General features: G+C 39.4%; 1 protein-coding gene across 2 annotated transcripts in view; it reads left to right on the top strand.

Annotated features, from left to right (window-relative positions):
• The window catches only part of FOXJ3 (forkhead box J3), a 163,308-nt gene that overhangs the window by 107,961 nt on the left and 39,444 nt on the right, over window positions 1-15,903 (top strand). For both annotated transcript variants that reach the window (XM_011944912.1, XM_011944921.1), the window contains exon 6: window positions 14,746-14,847. In XM_011944912.1, coding sequence (XP_011800302.1) covers window positions 14,746-14,847 — 102 coding nt within the window. The remainder of the gene's footprint in view (window positions 1-14,745; window positions 14,848-15,903) is intronic.

The raw sequence follows: 15,903 nt of genomic DNA, 5'->3' as shown, positions 1-15,903 counted from the left end.
AAAGTGCAGGACAGGTCAGTATGGCTGACCGAGCATGGAATCCAAGAAAGACAGTAATTCCTTATTTTTCAACTTTTTATGTCTTTTTTCTTCTTCTTCTTCTTCTTTTTTTTTTTTTCTTTAATAGAGACCGGGTCTTGCTACATTTCCCAGGCTGTTCTCAAACTCCTGGGCTCAAGTAGTTCTCTTACCTTGGCCCCCCAAAGTGCTGGTATTAAGGTGTGAGCCACCTGTGCTTGGCCAGTTTCCTGACCTTTTTGCATTTTGCTTTTTAATTTGGGCTTGCAAGCAATTAAACTATTCCAAGGAAACGTGTCAAGGAGTAGAAGAAGGAACACGTATTTTAGGTAGTTTTTTAGCAGTAGATCATGCCTATAATCGCAGCACTTTGAGAGTCCTGGGCATCAAGGTAAGACCCACCTCTCCATTTCTACCAAAAAAAAAAAAAAAAGAAAAAGAAAGAAAGAAAACTGGGTGTGGTGGCACCTGCCTCTAGTCCCAGCTACTGGAGAGGCTGAGGCCAGAGGATTGCATGAGCCCAGGAGTTTGAGGTTGCAGTGAGTCATGATTGTGCCCCTGCACTCCAGCCTGAGCAACAGAGCAAGACCCTTTCTCAAAAAAAGGAAAGAAATGCCTTAAAACAGTGAGTGCTCCACATATAAGTGAAATTATACAGTATTTTCTATCTGTGGCTGGCCTGTTTCATTTAGCATAATGCCCCGTAGACATTCATGTTGTCGCAAATGACAGAATTTCTTGTTCTTTAAAGACTGAATAATGTTTCATTGTGTATGTGTACCACATTGTTTCGACCCATTCATAGGCACTTTGGTTATTACCATACCTTGGCTGTTGTGAATAATGCTGCAGTGAACATTGGAGTGCAAATATCTTTTCGACATACTGAATTTATTTCCTGTGGGTATATACCCAGTAGTGGGATTGCTAGATCATATTGTAATTCTGTTTTTAGTTTTTTGAGGAACCTCCATCCTGTTTTCCAAAATGGCTGTACTAATTTATAATACCACCAACAGTGTGTAAGGATTTCCTTTTCTCCACATCCATGCCAACACTTGTCTTTTATCTTTTTGGTAATAACCAGTCTAACAGTTGTGAGATTATATTTTACTGTGGTTTTAATTTACATTTCTCTTATGATTAGAGATGTTGAGCATTTTTTCATATATCTGTTGGCACTTGTATGTCTTCTTTTGAGAAATGACTGTTCAGGTTCTTTGCCCATGTTGAAATATGGTTGTATGTGTTCTTGTTATTGAGTAGTTTGAATTCCTTATATATTTTGGATATTATTCCCTTTTCTGATATATTATTTGCATGTATTTTCTCCTAGTCTGTGAGTTATCTGTTCACCCTATTGTGTCCTTTGCTGTGCAGAAGCTTTTTAGTTTGATGCAATCCCATTTATCTATTTTTGCTTTCACTGCCAGTGATTTTGGGGTCACATCCAAGAAATCTCTGCCCAAATCAGTGTCAAGGAGCTTGCCCCCTGTATTAGTCCGTTTTCACACTGCTATAAAGAACTACCTGAGACTGGGTAATTTATAAACAAAAGAGGTTTAACTGACTCACAGTTCTGCGTGGCTGACAAGGCCTCAGGAAACTTACAATGATGGCAGAAGGTGAAGGGGAAGCAAGGCATGTCTTACATGGCAGCAGGAAAAAGAAGAGTGAGAGGGGAACTTTCAAACACTTAAACCCTCAGATCTTGTGAGAACTTACTCACTATCATGAGAACCAGCATGTAAGAAACTGTCCCCATGATCCAGTCACCTCCCACCAGGTCCTTCCCTCAACAAGAGAGGATTACAATTCAAGATGAGATTTGGGTGGGGACACAGAGCTAAACCATATCACGCTGTTTTCTTCTAATAGTTACAGAGTTTCAGGTCTAACACGTAAGTCTTTAAACCATTTTGAGTTTATTCTTCTATAGGAGTGAGATAAGGGTCCATTTTCATTCTTCTGTATGTGGCTACCCAATTTTTCCAACCGTTTATTGAAGAGACTGTCCTTTCCCCATTGTCTGTTGTGGGCAACTTTGTTGAAAATCAATTAAACTTAGATGTGTGGGTTTATTTCTGGGCTTTCTATCCTAATCCACTGGTTGATGTGTCTGTTTTTGTACCAGTACCATGCAATTTTGATTACTATAGCTTTGCAGTGTATTTTGAACCCCTGTAGAGTGATGCCTCCAGCTTTTGTTCTTTTTGGTCAAGACTGGTTTAGCTATTTGGAGTCTTTTGTGGTTCCATGCAAATTTTAAGATTTTTTTTTCTATTTTTGTGAAGAATGAGATTGGAATTTTGATGGTCAATTGCATTGGATCTGTAGATCACTTTGGGTAGTATGGACATTTTGACCAGTATTTTTATTCGTCCAATTCATGAACATGGATATCTTTCCATTTATTCATGCTATCTTCTATGTCTTTCATCAGGGTTTTATAGTTTTTATTATACAGACATTTCTCTTTTTAAAATTGATTCTCACGTATTTTATTTTTTTGATGCTAATGTAAATGGATTTCTTTTTAAATTTTAATTTTTTATTTCAGTAGCTTTCAGGGTATAAGCAGTTTTTGGTTACATGGATGAATTTTATAGTTGTGAAGTCTGGGATTTTAGTGTGCCTGTCACCAAGCTAGTGGACATTATACCCAATAGGTAGTTTTTCATCCCTTACCCTCCTCCTGCCTTCCTCCTTCTGAGTCTCCGATATCCATTATACCACTCTTTACACTTTTGCATACAAGTGAGAATATGGGATATTTGATTTTTGATTCCCGAGTTATTTCACTTAGAATAATGGCCTCCACTTCCGTCCAAGTTGTTGCAAAAGACATTATTTTGTTCTTTTTTATGGATGAATCGTATTCCGTGGTGTATATACACACACCACATTTTCTTTATCCACTGATTGGTTGATGGGCACTTAGGTTGATTCTGTATCTTTGCAGTTGTGAATTGTGCTGCAGTAAACGTAAACATGCAGGTGTCTTTTTGATACAGTGATGTATTTTCTTTTGGATAAATACTCAATAGTGGGATTGGTGGATTGAATGATAGATTTACTTTTAGTTCTTTGAGAAATCTTCATACTGTTTTCCGTAGAGGTTGTACTAATTAACATTCCTACCAGCATTGTATAAACGTTCCCTTTCACGACATCCATGCCAACAACAATCTGTTGCTTTTTGACTTCTTAATAATGGCCATTCTGGCTGGGATAAGATGGATGGAATCTCATTGTGGTTCAATTTGCATTTCTTTTGTCATTAGTTGTGTTGAAATTTTTTATATATATTTTGGCTGGTTGTATCCGTTCTTTTGGGAAATGCCTGTTCATGTCTTTTGCCCACTTTTTTTCTTGCTGATTTTTTTGTGTTCCTTGTAGATTCTAGATATTAGTCATTTATTGGATGCATAATTTGCAAGTATTTTATCCCATTCTACAGGTTATTTGCTTATTCTGATGATTTCCTTTTGCTGTGCAGAAGCTGCATAGTTTATTTCCCATTTATTTTTGTTTTTGTAGCATTTGCTTTTGGAGTCTTAGTCACAGTTTCTTTGCCTAGTCCAATGTCCAGAAGAGGTTTTCATGTACATTTTTGTAGGTTTAGGTCTTAGATTTAAGTCTTTAGTTGATCCTTTTTTCTTCTTCTTCTGTTTTTTTTTTTTTTTTTGTTGTTGTTGTTGAGATGGATTCTTGCTCTGTTGCCTGGACTGGAGTGCAGTGACGCTCTCTTGGCTCACTGCAGCCTCTGCCTCCTGGGTTCAAACAATTCTCCTACATCAGCCTCCTGAGTAGCTGGGACTACAAGGTGTGTGCCACCACACCTGGCTAATTTTTGTATTGTTGGTAGAGATAGGGTTTCACCATGTTTGCCAGGCTGGTCTTGAACTACTGACCTCAAGTGATCTGCCTGCCCCGGCGTCCCGAAGTGCTGGGATTACAGGCATGAGCCACCATGCCTGGCCTCGTCTTTAGTTCATCTTGAGTTGATTTTTGTAAATGGTGAAAGATAGGAGTCCAGTTTCATTCTTTTACATGTGGCTGTCCAATTTTCCCAGCACCATTTATTGAATAGGGTAGGGTATCCTTTCCCCAGTTTATGTTTTTGTATGCTTTGTTGAAGGTTAGTTGGTTGTAAGTATTTGACTTTATTTCTGGGTTCTCTTTTCTGTTCCATTGGTCTGTGTATCTGCTTTTATACCAGTGCCATGCTGTTTTGGTTACTATAGCCTTGTAGTATAATTTGAAGTTGGTTAATGTGGTGTCTCCACATTTGTTCTTTTTGCTTAAGATTACATTGGCTGTGTAGGCTCTTTTTTGGTTCTATATGAATTTTAGGATTTTTATTTTCTAATTCTATGAAAATGTTGGTATTTTAATAGGAATTGTATTGAATCTGTAGATTACTATGGGCAGTATGGTCATTTTCACAGTTTTGATTCCTCCATTCCATGAGCATAGGATGTGTTTCCACTTGTTTGTGTCATCTGTGATTTTCTCAACAGTATTTTGTAGTTCTTGTAGAAATCTTTTACCTCCTTGCTTAAGTATATTCCTAGGTTTATTTTTTTTTTGTAGCTATTGTAAGAGGATGGGCGTGGCTGCTCATGCCTGTAATCCTAGCACTTTGGGAGCCTGAGGTGGGCGGATCATGAGGTCGAGAGTTTGAGACCAGCTAGACCAACATGGGGAAATCCCTTCTCTACTAAAAATACAAAAATTAGCTGGATGTAGTGGCATGCACCTGTAATCCCAGCTACTCAGAAGGCTGAGCTGGGAGAATCACTTAAACCCGGGAGGTAGAGCTTGCAGTGAGCCGAGATCACGCCACTGCACCCATCCTGGGTGACAGAGTGAGACCTGACTCAAAAAAAAAAAAAAAAAATGAGTTCTTGATTTGATTCTCAGCTTGATAGCTGTTTATGTATGGCAGTGCTACTGATTTGTGTACATCGATTTTATGACTTGAGACTTTACTGAATTCATTTATTAGTTCTGAGAGTCTTTTGGAGAAGGCTTTAGGGTTTCTAGGTGTAAGATCGTATTATCAGCAAATAGAGATAGTTCGTTTCCTCTTTTCCAGTTTGGATGCCCTTTTTTTTTCTTTCTCTTGTCTGATTGCTCTGGCTATGACTTCCAGGACTATGTTGAATAGAAGTGGTAAAAATGGGCATCTTTGTCTTGTTCCAGTTCTTAGGTGGAATGCTTTCAACTTTTCCCCATTCTTTATAATGTGGGTTTGTCATAGATGGCTCTTGTTTTTTTCAGGTGTATTCCTTTGATGCCTAGTTTGTTGAGGGTTTTTATCATAAAAGGATGCTGGATTTTATCAAGTGCTTTTTCTGTGTCTTTTGAGATGACCATATTGTTTTTGTTTTTAATTTTATGTGGTGAATCACATTTGACTTGCATATGTTGAACCATCCCTGCATCCTTGGGATGAAACCCACTTGATTGTGGTTAATTACTATTTTTTGATGTGCTGTTGGATTCGGTTTGTTAGTATTTTGTTGAGGATTTTTGCATCTGTATTCATCAGGGATATTGGTCTGTAGTTTTCTTTTTTCTTTTTTTCTTTTCTTTTCTTTTTTTTTGTTATATTCTTTCCTGGCTTTGGTATCAGGGTGATACTGGCTTCATAGAATTAGTTAGGGAGGGTTCCATCTTCTCAGTCTTTTGGAATAGTTTCTATAGAATTGGCACCAATTCTTCTTTGACTGTCTGGTAGAATTCGGCTATGAATCCATCTGGCCCTGGGCTGTTTTGTTTTTGGCAGTTTTTAAATTATTGATTTAATCTCATTGCTTGTTATTGGTCTATTCAGGATTTCTATTTCTTCCTGATTCAAGCAAGGATGATTGTGTGTTTTTTGGAATTTATCCATTTCCTCTAGATTTTCTAGTTTGTGTGCATAGAGGTGTTCACAGTCATCTTGAATGGTCTTTTATAATTCTTTGTGTCAGTTGTAATGTCTCCATTTTCATTTCTAATTGAGCTTGTTTGTATCTTCTCTCTTGGTTAATCTACCTAGTGGTGTCTCAGTTTTATGTATCTTTTCAAAGTACCAACCTTTTGTTTCATTGATACTTTGTTTTTTCGTTTCGGTTTCATTTAGTTCTGCTCTGATCTTTTTTATCTCTTTTCCTCTGCTAGCTTTAGGTTGGCATGTTCTTGTTTCTCTAGTTCATTGAGGTATGAAGATAGGTTGTCAGTTTGTGATCTTTCAGACTTTTTGATGTAGATATTTAGTGCTGTAATCTTAACTCTTAGTGCTGCTCTTGCTGCATTCCAGGGGTTTCAGTATTGTATCACTGTTACCATTCATTTGGAAAAAAAAATTTAAATTCCATCTTTATTTCATTATCAACCCAAAAGTCGTTCAGGAGCAGGTTGTTTAATTTCTATGTATTTGTGTAGTTTTGAGGGTTCCTTTTGGAATTGATTTTGTGTCTTACTCTGCTGTGGTTTTATTTGATTTGTTTTTTACAAATATATCTGTTTTGTGGTCTATTATATGGTCTATCTTGGAGAATGTTCTGTGTGCTGACGACAAGAATGTATGTATTCTGTGGTTCTTGAACAGACTGTTCTATAAATATGTTTGGTCCATTTGTTCTGGAATACAGGTTAAGTCCAGTGTTTCTTTGTTGACTTTCTGCCTCAGTGATCAGTTTAGTGCAGGTAGTGAGGTATTGAAGTCTCCCAAATTGTGTTGCTGTCTGTCTCTTTTCTTAGCTCTAGTACTAGTTGTTTTATGAATCTGGGAGCATTGCAGTTAGGTGCATGTATATTTAGGTTTGTTATATCTTCTTGTTAAATTGATCCTTTTATCATTATATAATTGTGTCTTTTTTTTGTTTGTTTTTAATCGTTGTTGTTTTAAAGTCTTTTTTATCTGACATATGAATAGCTACTCCTGCTTGCTTTTGGCTTCCATTTGCTGGAAATCTCTTTTTTCACTCCTTTATTTTGAGTCTTTAAGAATCCTTATATGTTAAGTGTGTCTTCTGAAGACAGCAGCTACTCGGTTTGTGATTTTTTTTTTAAATCCATTCAGCCAGTGTATATCTTTCAAGTGGAACATTTAGACCGTGTACATTCAACATTAATATTGAGATGTGAGATACTGTTCCAGTGATGCTGTTGATTGTTACATAGTGACTTTGTTTTCTTCCTTGTGTTATTGTTTCACAAGCCCTGTGAAGTTTATACTTTCAGGAGTTTCTGTTCTTTTGCACATCAACCTTTTGTTTCAGGAACTCCTTTTAGCATTTCTTGTAAGCAGGCCTATTATTGACAAGCTTCCTTAGCATTTCCTTTTCTGAGAGACTTTATTTCTCCTTCACTTAAGAAAGTTAGTTTTTTTTGTTTGTTTTGTTTTGCTAGATACAAAATTCTTCACTGACAGTTATTCTGTTAAAGAGTAAAGATAGGACCCCAAGCCCTTCTGGCTTGTAAGGATTCTGCTGAGAAGTCTGCTGTTAGTCTGATAGGTTTTCCTCTACAGGTTACCTGATGCGTTTGTCTAACTGCTCTTAGACTTCTTTCTTTCACATTGACTTTAGATAATCTGATGACTATATGCCTTTGGTGATGTCCTTTTTGCAGTGAATCTCCCAGAAGTTCTTTGAGCTTCTTGTATCTCTAGCAAGACCAGGGAAATTTTCCTCAATTATTCCCTCAAATAAGTTTTCCAAATTTTAACTTTTTCTTCTCCCTCAGGAACACCTATGATTCTTAGGTTTGGCTGTTTTACATAATCCCATATATTTTGGAGACTGTTCATTTCTTTTCATTATTTTTATCTGATGAGGTTAACCTGAAAGCCTTGTCTTCGAGCTCTGAAATTATTTTTTTCTACCTGATCTAGTCTGTTGTTAAAACTTTCTACCATATTTTGTAGTTCTCTAAATAGGTCTTTTATTTCCAAAAGTTCTGATTGGCTCTGCTTTCAAGTATTTGTCTCTTTAGAAAATTTTTCCTTCATATTCTGAACTGTTTTTTAAAATTTTTTTCTGTTGCATTTTTTTTTACCTTGTTTCTCTTTGAGTAAATTCACAATTGACTTTTTGAATTATGTTATTATTGAGATGGAGTCTTGCTATGTCGCCCAGGCTGGAGTGCAGTGGCACCATCTTGGCTCAGCCTCCGCCTCCTGGGTTCAAATGATTCTCCTGACTCAGCCTCCTGAGTAGCTGGGACTACAGGCACATGCCACCATGCCCAGCCAAATTTTGTATTTTTAGTGGAAATGGTGTTTCACCATGTTGGCCAGGTTGGTCTCGAACTCCTGACCTCAAATGATCCTCCCACCTTGGCCTCCCAAATTGCTGGGATTACAGGCATGAGCCACTGTGCCCGGCCACTTCTAATTATTTTTGAATTTATTTTTGATTCAACTGTGTCTTTTCATTTCTTACCTTCCCCCGGCCCCCCTCACCCCCACTACTCCAGGATGTAACTTTAATGTTTATGGTTTATTGTCACCCAGCTTTGGCTCTGGGTGCTTTCCGTGGTGAAAACTCTATATGAGTTTCTTGGTTACAGAGAATCTTTGTGTAGTGGCTTTCTCAGATGCTGGTTGTAGTAGCATTGTGCAGGGTGTGTGAGCAGGCTCACTATCTCCAGTGGAGCTGGAATGGCAGAGGTCTGTTGAAGCTTATCTTGTTCCCCAGTGGTTTGCATTTAAAAATTTTCTCTGCGGGGCGCGGTGGCTCAAGCCTGTAATCTCAGCACTTTGGGCGGCCGAGATGGGCGGATTACGAGGTCAGGAGATCGAGACCATCCTGGCTAACACGGTGAAACTCCGTCTCTACTAAAAAATACAAAAAACTAGCCAGGCGAGGTGGCGGGCGCCTGTACTCCCAGCTACTCAGGAGGCTGAGGCAGGAGAATGGTGTAAACCTGGGAGGCGGAGCTTGCAGTGAGCTGAGATCTGGCCACTGCACTCCAGCCTGGGTGACAGAGTGAGACTCCATCTCAAAAAAAAAAAAAACTTCTCCTGTAATATTTTATTCGCTGAATTGAATAGTTTAGGCTTGAGGCTGGTAGGAGGTACCCACAGGTATGGCCAAAGGAGGTAATACCCCAGTGGTGGGCAAAGTTCCCAGCCTTGGCAGAGGCTGCTAGGGAAGCTCTCAGTGAAATGCACTGAGATCTTTTCAAGGGGAAGGAAAGAAACCACCAAAGCTGTCTTTCAGGCTGGCAGGAAAACAGTCACCTCCCAGTCACACTCCTCACCAGATGTTCCAGCTATTCATATCAGACAGGCATCTCTTTTCATCTGCAGGATTGTGATGTTCCATGTAAAGAGGGATTATGACTGTACCTCTCATGGAGGCCTGAATCTGGAGGGCACACCTCCTGTAGGGATGCAGTTACCCCAAAGTGTTCCAGGAAGAGTATCTACGGATGCACCCATGCCAAGCTCCCGTGGGAGAGGCCCCAGCTGTGTCTGCAATGATGGGCGAAAGGAGAAGAAATCCCCTTCTTCTAGACCCTTCATGAGCACCAGGGCCGCCTGACTTCGGGGTAGAGCCAAACAAACTTTCCCCACTGAGCTTAGGACTGCACATGTTTCTCTTCTAAAAGAACCTTCCCCACAAGTGGAAAGTTAAAAGACTTGAGGCCTGAAGTCTGGTTTCTTTTGTCTCATGAGGTGCTCCCTTAATGTAGTACACCCCCCCGCCCTGCCCCTTTCCTTACGAGTAGCAGTCCCTGAGGGCCAGACTGTTGTGGAGCTTGCTGCTCTTCTGGATATAGCTGCTCAGTGGGGTTGCTGCACTCCAGGCTGGTGCTGGGGAATGTGTGCAAGGGATTCAGTGATGTGACCTGTCCTCTAGTCTCCCAGCAGCGGGTACCAGCACCAGCTCTGATGGGGGTGGGAAGGGAGTTACGTAGACTATGAGATTTCCTTGGTTATCTCAAGGAAATCTCCTTGAGATTTGTGTTGGCTTTCTCAAATGCCAGCTTGTGTTGGCTCAGATGCCAGCTGTAGTAGTAATGTACTGGGCACGTGGACAGACTCAAGACCTTCTGGTTAGCCAGGGTGATACAGGCAATGACGATAGCTGAGGTCATGCAAAAAATTTCTCCTTCCTAAGGGTGGTGTTATTGTCCTTGCAGATGTTGTAATGGGCTGTGCTGGTTGGCCTCAAGAGGTGATGCTTGCAAAAGAACACCAACTATGGTGGTAGTGGTAGGATTTGTGCTTGCCTTATGTTACCCAAGGTACTCTGGTGTCTCAGGTAATAGGTGGGGCTATGGGGCTTCCCAAAGTCCCAGTCTGTTGTGTTATGCTGCCAGGGCAAGTGAAGGGACAAAGCCAGATGGGGGCCGGGTCAGGCAAGTCTGCACTCTGGCTCTTGACATGTGGGCGCAAGCAGTGGCCCTAGTTGGGGTCAGAGGGCAGTTCCGTGGCTGTCAGGATAGTGTTACAGGGTGGATGGAGTACAGCTGCCTCTGATGCACAGAATAATCCGCATGGGGCATCGGGTGTAGCAAATGGCGGTAAGGCCCACTCAGCTCCCACGGACTTGCAAGATGGGTCTCGCACACGGTGTTCTGCTAGCAGCAACTAGTTGGGTTGCAGGCAGCCAGCAGTTAGAACTCAGAACTGCCCCAGGCTATAAGCCTTCCCAGCCAAGACAGAAACCACAGTTTTCAGGCCATATCCCTCCAGGTCTGCCTGCAAAGCAGGGACACCCAGCTCCTGCACCTGTGGCTATAGCACACTTCTCACTTGCCCCTCTGTTCTGGCCTAGGGGGTCCATCTGCACTCAAGATTATATCACGAGTCTCAGTTGGGAGCATCTCTCAACCTGTGACCTCTACCTGAATTAGCTGGCAGTCTTCCCTGAGATAGGATCAGGAATGGCTTCCCTCCGGGCCTGCTGGAGTCTGGGAATGGATGCAAAGCATGTCCTGATGCTGCTTCTCCTCATGTTCTCCCCACTGCTCATTAAGTCGGCTCCAGCACTGGGTAGCATTAAGGCATTCCCCCGTGGCCTGGATTGGGTTAAGATATTTTATACCTGGGTAGGGTTAAGGCAGTTCCCACTGGCCTGACTCCCTAGTGGGAGTATGTGTCTTGGAGGAAGCCTGTCTCCCACTCAAGCTCTATAGACACAGTTTTCTACCTGCTTCATGGTGTAGGCTGCTGCCCACCACTTCTTTCAAAAGGCTTGCGGTTTCTTTCAGTTTTTCTGTTACGTTCCTGTGTTGCTTCTAGGAAGGAAGTTCACAACTTGAGTTTCTACACATGATTTTATTTTTCCAAGTGGGAGGGGCATGTTAATCCCTTTAATCTATCATCTTGGAGAAAGAAAAAATGAGTTGTTTTCTTAATAGCTTTTTTAGATACTTTGTTGTTAGTGTATAGAAAGGCTACTGATTTTTAGAGGTTAATCTTGTGTCTTGCAACTTTACTGAATTTGTTTACAACTTTACTGAATACTGTTCTGTTTTTGTTGAATTCTTTAGGATTTTCTCTATATAAGAGCATGTCATCAGCAGAGACAGTTTCACTTCATTGTTTCCTATTTGGATGCCTTTTGTAGATAGTACCTGACTTAGAGAATGTTTTGGCTTACATTGTTTTGACTTCATGATGGTGCAAAAGCAATACATATTCGGTAGCAACAGTACTTCAAGTACCTATACAACCATTCTGGTTTTCACCTTCAATACAGTATTCAATAAATTACATGAGATATTCAACACTTTATTATAAAATAGATGCTTTTACTCATGTGTGGCTTAATGTAAGTGTTCTGAATGTGTTTAAGGTAGGTTAGGCTGAGCTGTGATGTTCAGTAGGTTAAGTACAGTAAATGCATTTTTGACTTATGGTATTTTCAGTTTATGATGGGTTTATTGGGACATAATCCCATGATAAGTCAAGGAGCATCTCTAGTTCCTTCTCTTGCCTAATTGCTTTGGCTTGGCCATCCAGTACTGTGTTGAATAGAAATGGTGAGAGTGGGCATCCTTGTCTCGTTCCTGGTCTTAAGAGGAAAAGCCTTTAACTTTTCACCATTGAGTATGGTGTTAGCTATAGACTTATTATATATGACCTTTATTGTGTTGAGTAATGTTCTTTCTATACCCTATTTGTTGAGCGTTTTTGTCATGAAAGGATATTGTATTTTGTCAAATACTTTTTAAAGTATCTTTGGGATGATCCTTCATTCTTTTTGTCTTTGATTCTTGTAATATGGTGAATCATATTTATTGATGCATGTATATTGAATCAGCCTTACATCCCAGGGATAAATCCCACTTGATCATGGTGAATGATCCTTTTACTGAACTGTTGAATATGATTTGCTAGTATTTTGTTGAGGGATGAGTATTTCTTTGTATCAGCAGGTCCTTGGCATCAGTAGCAGATACATTCTAGTGGTCATCATAGTGGTCAGCACTTACTGTGTGTTTCAGTTACCATGCTAAGTGCTTTACATGAAATACTTTATTGATGTTCTTAACAGACCTCTAAAGGTAGTATCATAATCCTCTTTTTGTAGATGAGAAAACAAGCATAAAGTTCAAGTAATTTGCCTGACATCACATAATACAACTTCCCCTTATCCTACCAGAAGGGAAGAATGAGAATTAGTGAACCAGTAGTTCAGACTGAGATGACTGAGTTGAGTTAAGGGAATATGAGATTTGTACCTTTCTAAAGTAATCTTATGTGTTAACTTAATTATAGCTTGGTTGGCTGGCACTAAAACTGAGGCATAAATAGAGTTGTTTTTAATAGCTCTTCTATTTCACCTTGCTCTCAGTGTGTACCTGGGGCCTAAGTGCTGGATTCTAGCTTGTAGGGGTAGCTCTGGTCTTTTTCAATCAAGACCCCTATTCTCTGCCCAAAGGTTGATTAGATTATCTGATGAGAAAAATGCTGAGGGATTAAAGGATAGGTTAATTTCAGAAATGTGTCTTGGTGAAATTGCTCTCTCACTCATCTGGTATGATCTTTTAAAAATGCATGTATAGTTAGGATCATGTGTTTTTGGACCATGTGTTTAGGATCAAAGAGTTTTTGCCAGAGAGAGAATATATATGCAACTAGCATCATAACCATAAATTATAGGGCTCAATAAGTTATCACAATGTATATATTCAAAATTTCCAATAGCAGAAAACTTTCTGTATTGTTTTTGATACTCATGTTAACTCTAAGCAGTACATATGAAGTATATTTAGGAGGTTGTTCAGTTGCTCTAGCAAAGGAAGAAAAATAAAACTATAACTGTTGTACACTAACAGAAAGACAAATATTGCATATTCTCATTCATATGTAGTAGCTAAAAAAGTGGATTTCATGAAGATAGAAAATAGATTGGTGATTACCAGAGGCCAAGAATGGTAGGGGGAAGGGAGATGAAGACAGGTTGATTAATGGATATAAGTATACACTTAGATAGAAGAAATAAGAACTGGCTGGGCATGATGACTCACACCTGTAATCCCAGTACTTTGGGAGGCTGAGGCAGGTGGATCACTTTAGGTCAGGAGTTCGAGACCAGCCTGGCCAACATGGTGAACCCTGTCTCTACTAAAAATACAAAAATTAGCCATGTGTGGTGACACATACCTGTAATCCCAGCTACTCGGGAGGCTGAGGCAGGAGAATCACTTGAGCATGGGAGGTGGAGGTTGCAGTGAGCCAAGATTGCACCACTGCACTCCAGCCTGAGTAACAGAGCGAGACTCCATCCCAAAAAAGAAGAAGAAGAAGAAATAAGACCTGATGTCTGATAAATCAGTAGGGTGGCTGTAGTTAACATTAATTGATTGTATATTTCAAAATAGCCAAGAAGAGAATAATTGGAATATTCCCAGTATAAACAAAAGATAAATAAAGTTTGAGGATATCTCAAATTTTTCATTTGATTATATGAATGTATTAAATTAGCACATGTATCCTGAAAATATGTACATCTAATATGTATCAATAAAAATAAATAGCAAAAGTTTAAAAAATCTATAACTGGCTTAAACCAGAGAGATGTATTTCTCTGTCAGGTAGTAGCCCAAACTGATGGGTGGGTCAGAGATATAAACAGCTCTGTTCGACAAGGTCATTCAGATGTTGAGGTTCCTTCTAATCCTGTTTTTCCGGTATTTTCCCAGGATATTACCCTCAGCTATTTATGGTTAAGCAAGATCACCACCACCATATCTGTCTTAAATCTGCAATAAGAGAGAAAGAATGAATGGTGGGCAAGCAGGTTTCTTTCAAAGACATGACCCAGAAGTGGCACACATCACTCCTGCTCACATCCCATTGGTTACACTGTAGTCACATGGCCACAAGTAGCTCATGAATCTGGAAAGGTAGTCTGTGGCTGGGCAGGCATGAGTAGATACTGTAAAGATCTATTACTGAAAAGGATGAGGGGAGAATGAATATTAGGGGATCATTAGCAGTTATCACTACGGAAGTTTATTTATAATTTTTGTCAGCCTATCTCGCAGTCAATTAAAAGAGTTGGTAGAGAATAGCCATACCAAAGGACTTTGTAGTATCAGGTCAGTAGCATACTAAAATATAGTAGAATAGATTTCACTAGTGATTTAAATTCATTTTCAGAAACAAAGCACAAAACTGAATGTTCAAGAATTTGATGAGATCCCTTCAAACTGTGTTAAAGTTGCTGGATATATGAGCTAATAATTATTTATTTTGTTCTTATATTTTAGGCCTCAACTCCATATAGCATAGATTCAGATTCTTTGGGAATGGAGTGTATTATTTCGGGAAGTGCCTCTCCAACTCTGGCAATCAACACTGTGACTAACAAAGTAATTTCATTTTTTTAAACATTATTGAAATGTCATTGAGTAGTACATTTAATTTGCCTTTGTAGTAATGATAGAATCCTGTATGGTTCAGTTTAAAGACTATATATATTTGTTTACCCTATACATAGTAGCTTGAAGGCTAAATTCAGAATGTTTTGAGGTATGCACAGATTAGAACAAAATACCTCTCAGGAGAAATTGGAAGGTGCTTATTGAGAAGTTCTATACTTGTTTAAACATTCTTGGCTCTCACAGTTCCCATTGGTAGAATTTGTGAGCCAGGATTTTATTGAATCAATTTGTTTCAGAATCATTAATTACCTCTCCAAATATGTGGTTGAAAAAAAGATTGTCAAATTCTGATGAGTTAACAGAGTCAAGTAAAATAAATAATTGGACAGCCTCAGAGAGTTCGCTGGGATGGTGGTCTACCTATTTTCATGATATTCAAGTCTAGGAATATAGCCAGAAACAGTATATGGTCGTTTGCTGCATTTTGATGTTGAGTCACAACTTTGTGATGGGTCGTTATATACCTAGTGGGATACAGGTATATATCTGTCTCTTCTTTATAAGACAGTTTCTTAACGTTACATCTCAAAACCCTAAAAAGGTTCTGGGAGGTTCATGAATCCAGTTTTGTTCATCTGTTTTCTTCCCTACTAGACCATGAATACTCTAGAGCTATACATCTCTCATACTTACGCTTAGATTCTCTTTCAGTCTTGTTTTCATTTTCTCCCTCTAGATTTCACCCTTTTTCTCTCTCCCTCTCTCTGACTTTCATTCTCCCACTTCACGTGCACACGTAAATGTGAACGCATACACATACACCATTGCACTAACTTGGCACTCCTAGGATCCTTTTACTTGTGGAAAGATAATGATTAAACAGATGGCAGATTATAATCAGAGTGACATAATTCAAATTTCCAGTTGAGAAAGGAAACTGGCAGCCTAGGCATAGAGGAATGATTCTTCCCACATGGCAATCTGAAATCATTACATCACAGTCACTTAGAGGATTTATGGGGCAGTTGGAGGGTGGAGGGTGGA

This window comes from Colobus angolensis, unplaced genomic scaffold (genome assembly GCF_000951035.1).
Source record: "Colobus angolensis palliatus isolate OR3802 unplaced genomic scaffold, Cang.pa_1.0 Scaffold106, whole genome shotgun sequence".
Lineage (NCBI taxonomy): Eukaryota > Metazoa > Chordata > Mammalia > Primates > Cercopithecidae > Colobus > Colobus angolensis.
This window is presented reverse-complemented; position numbering and strand designations above follow the sequence as displayed.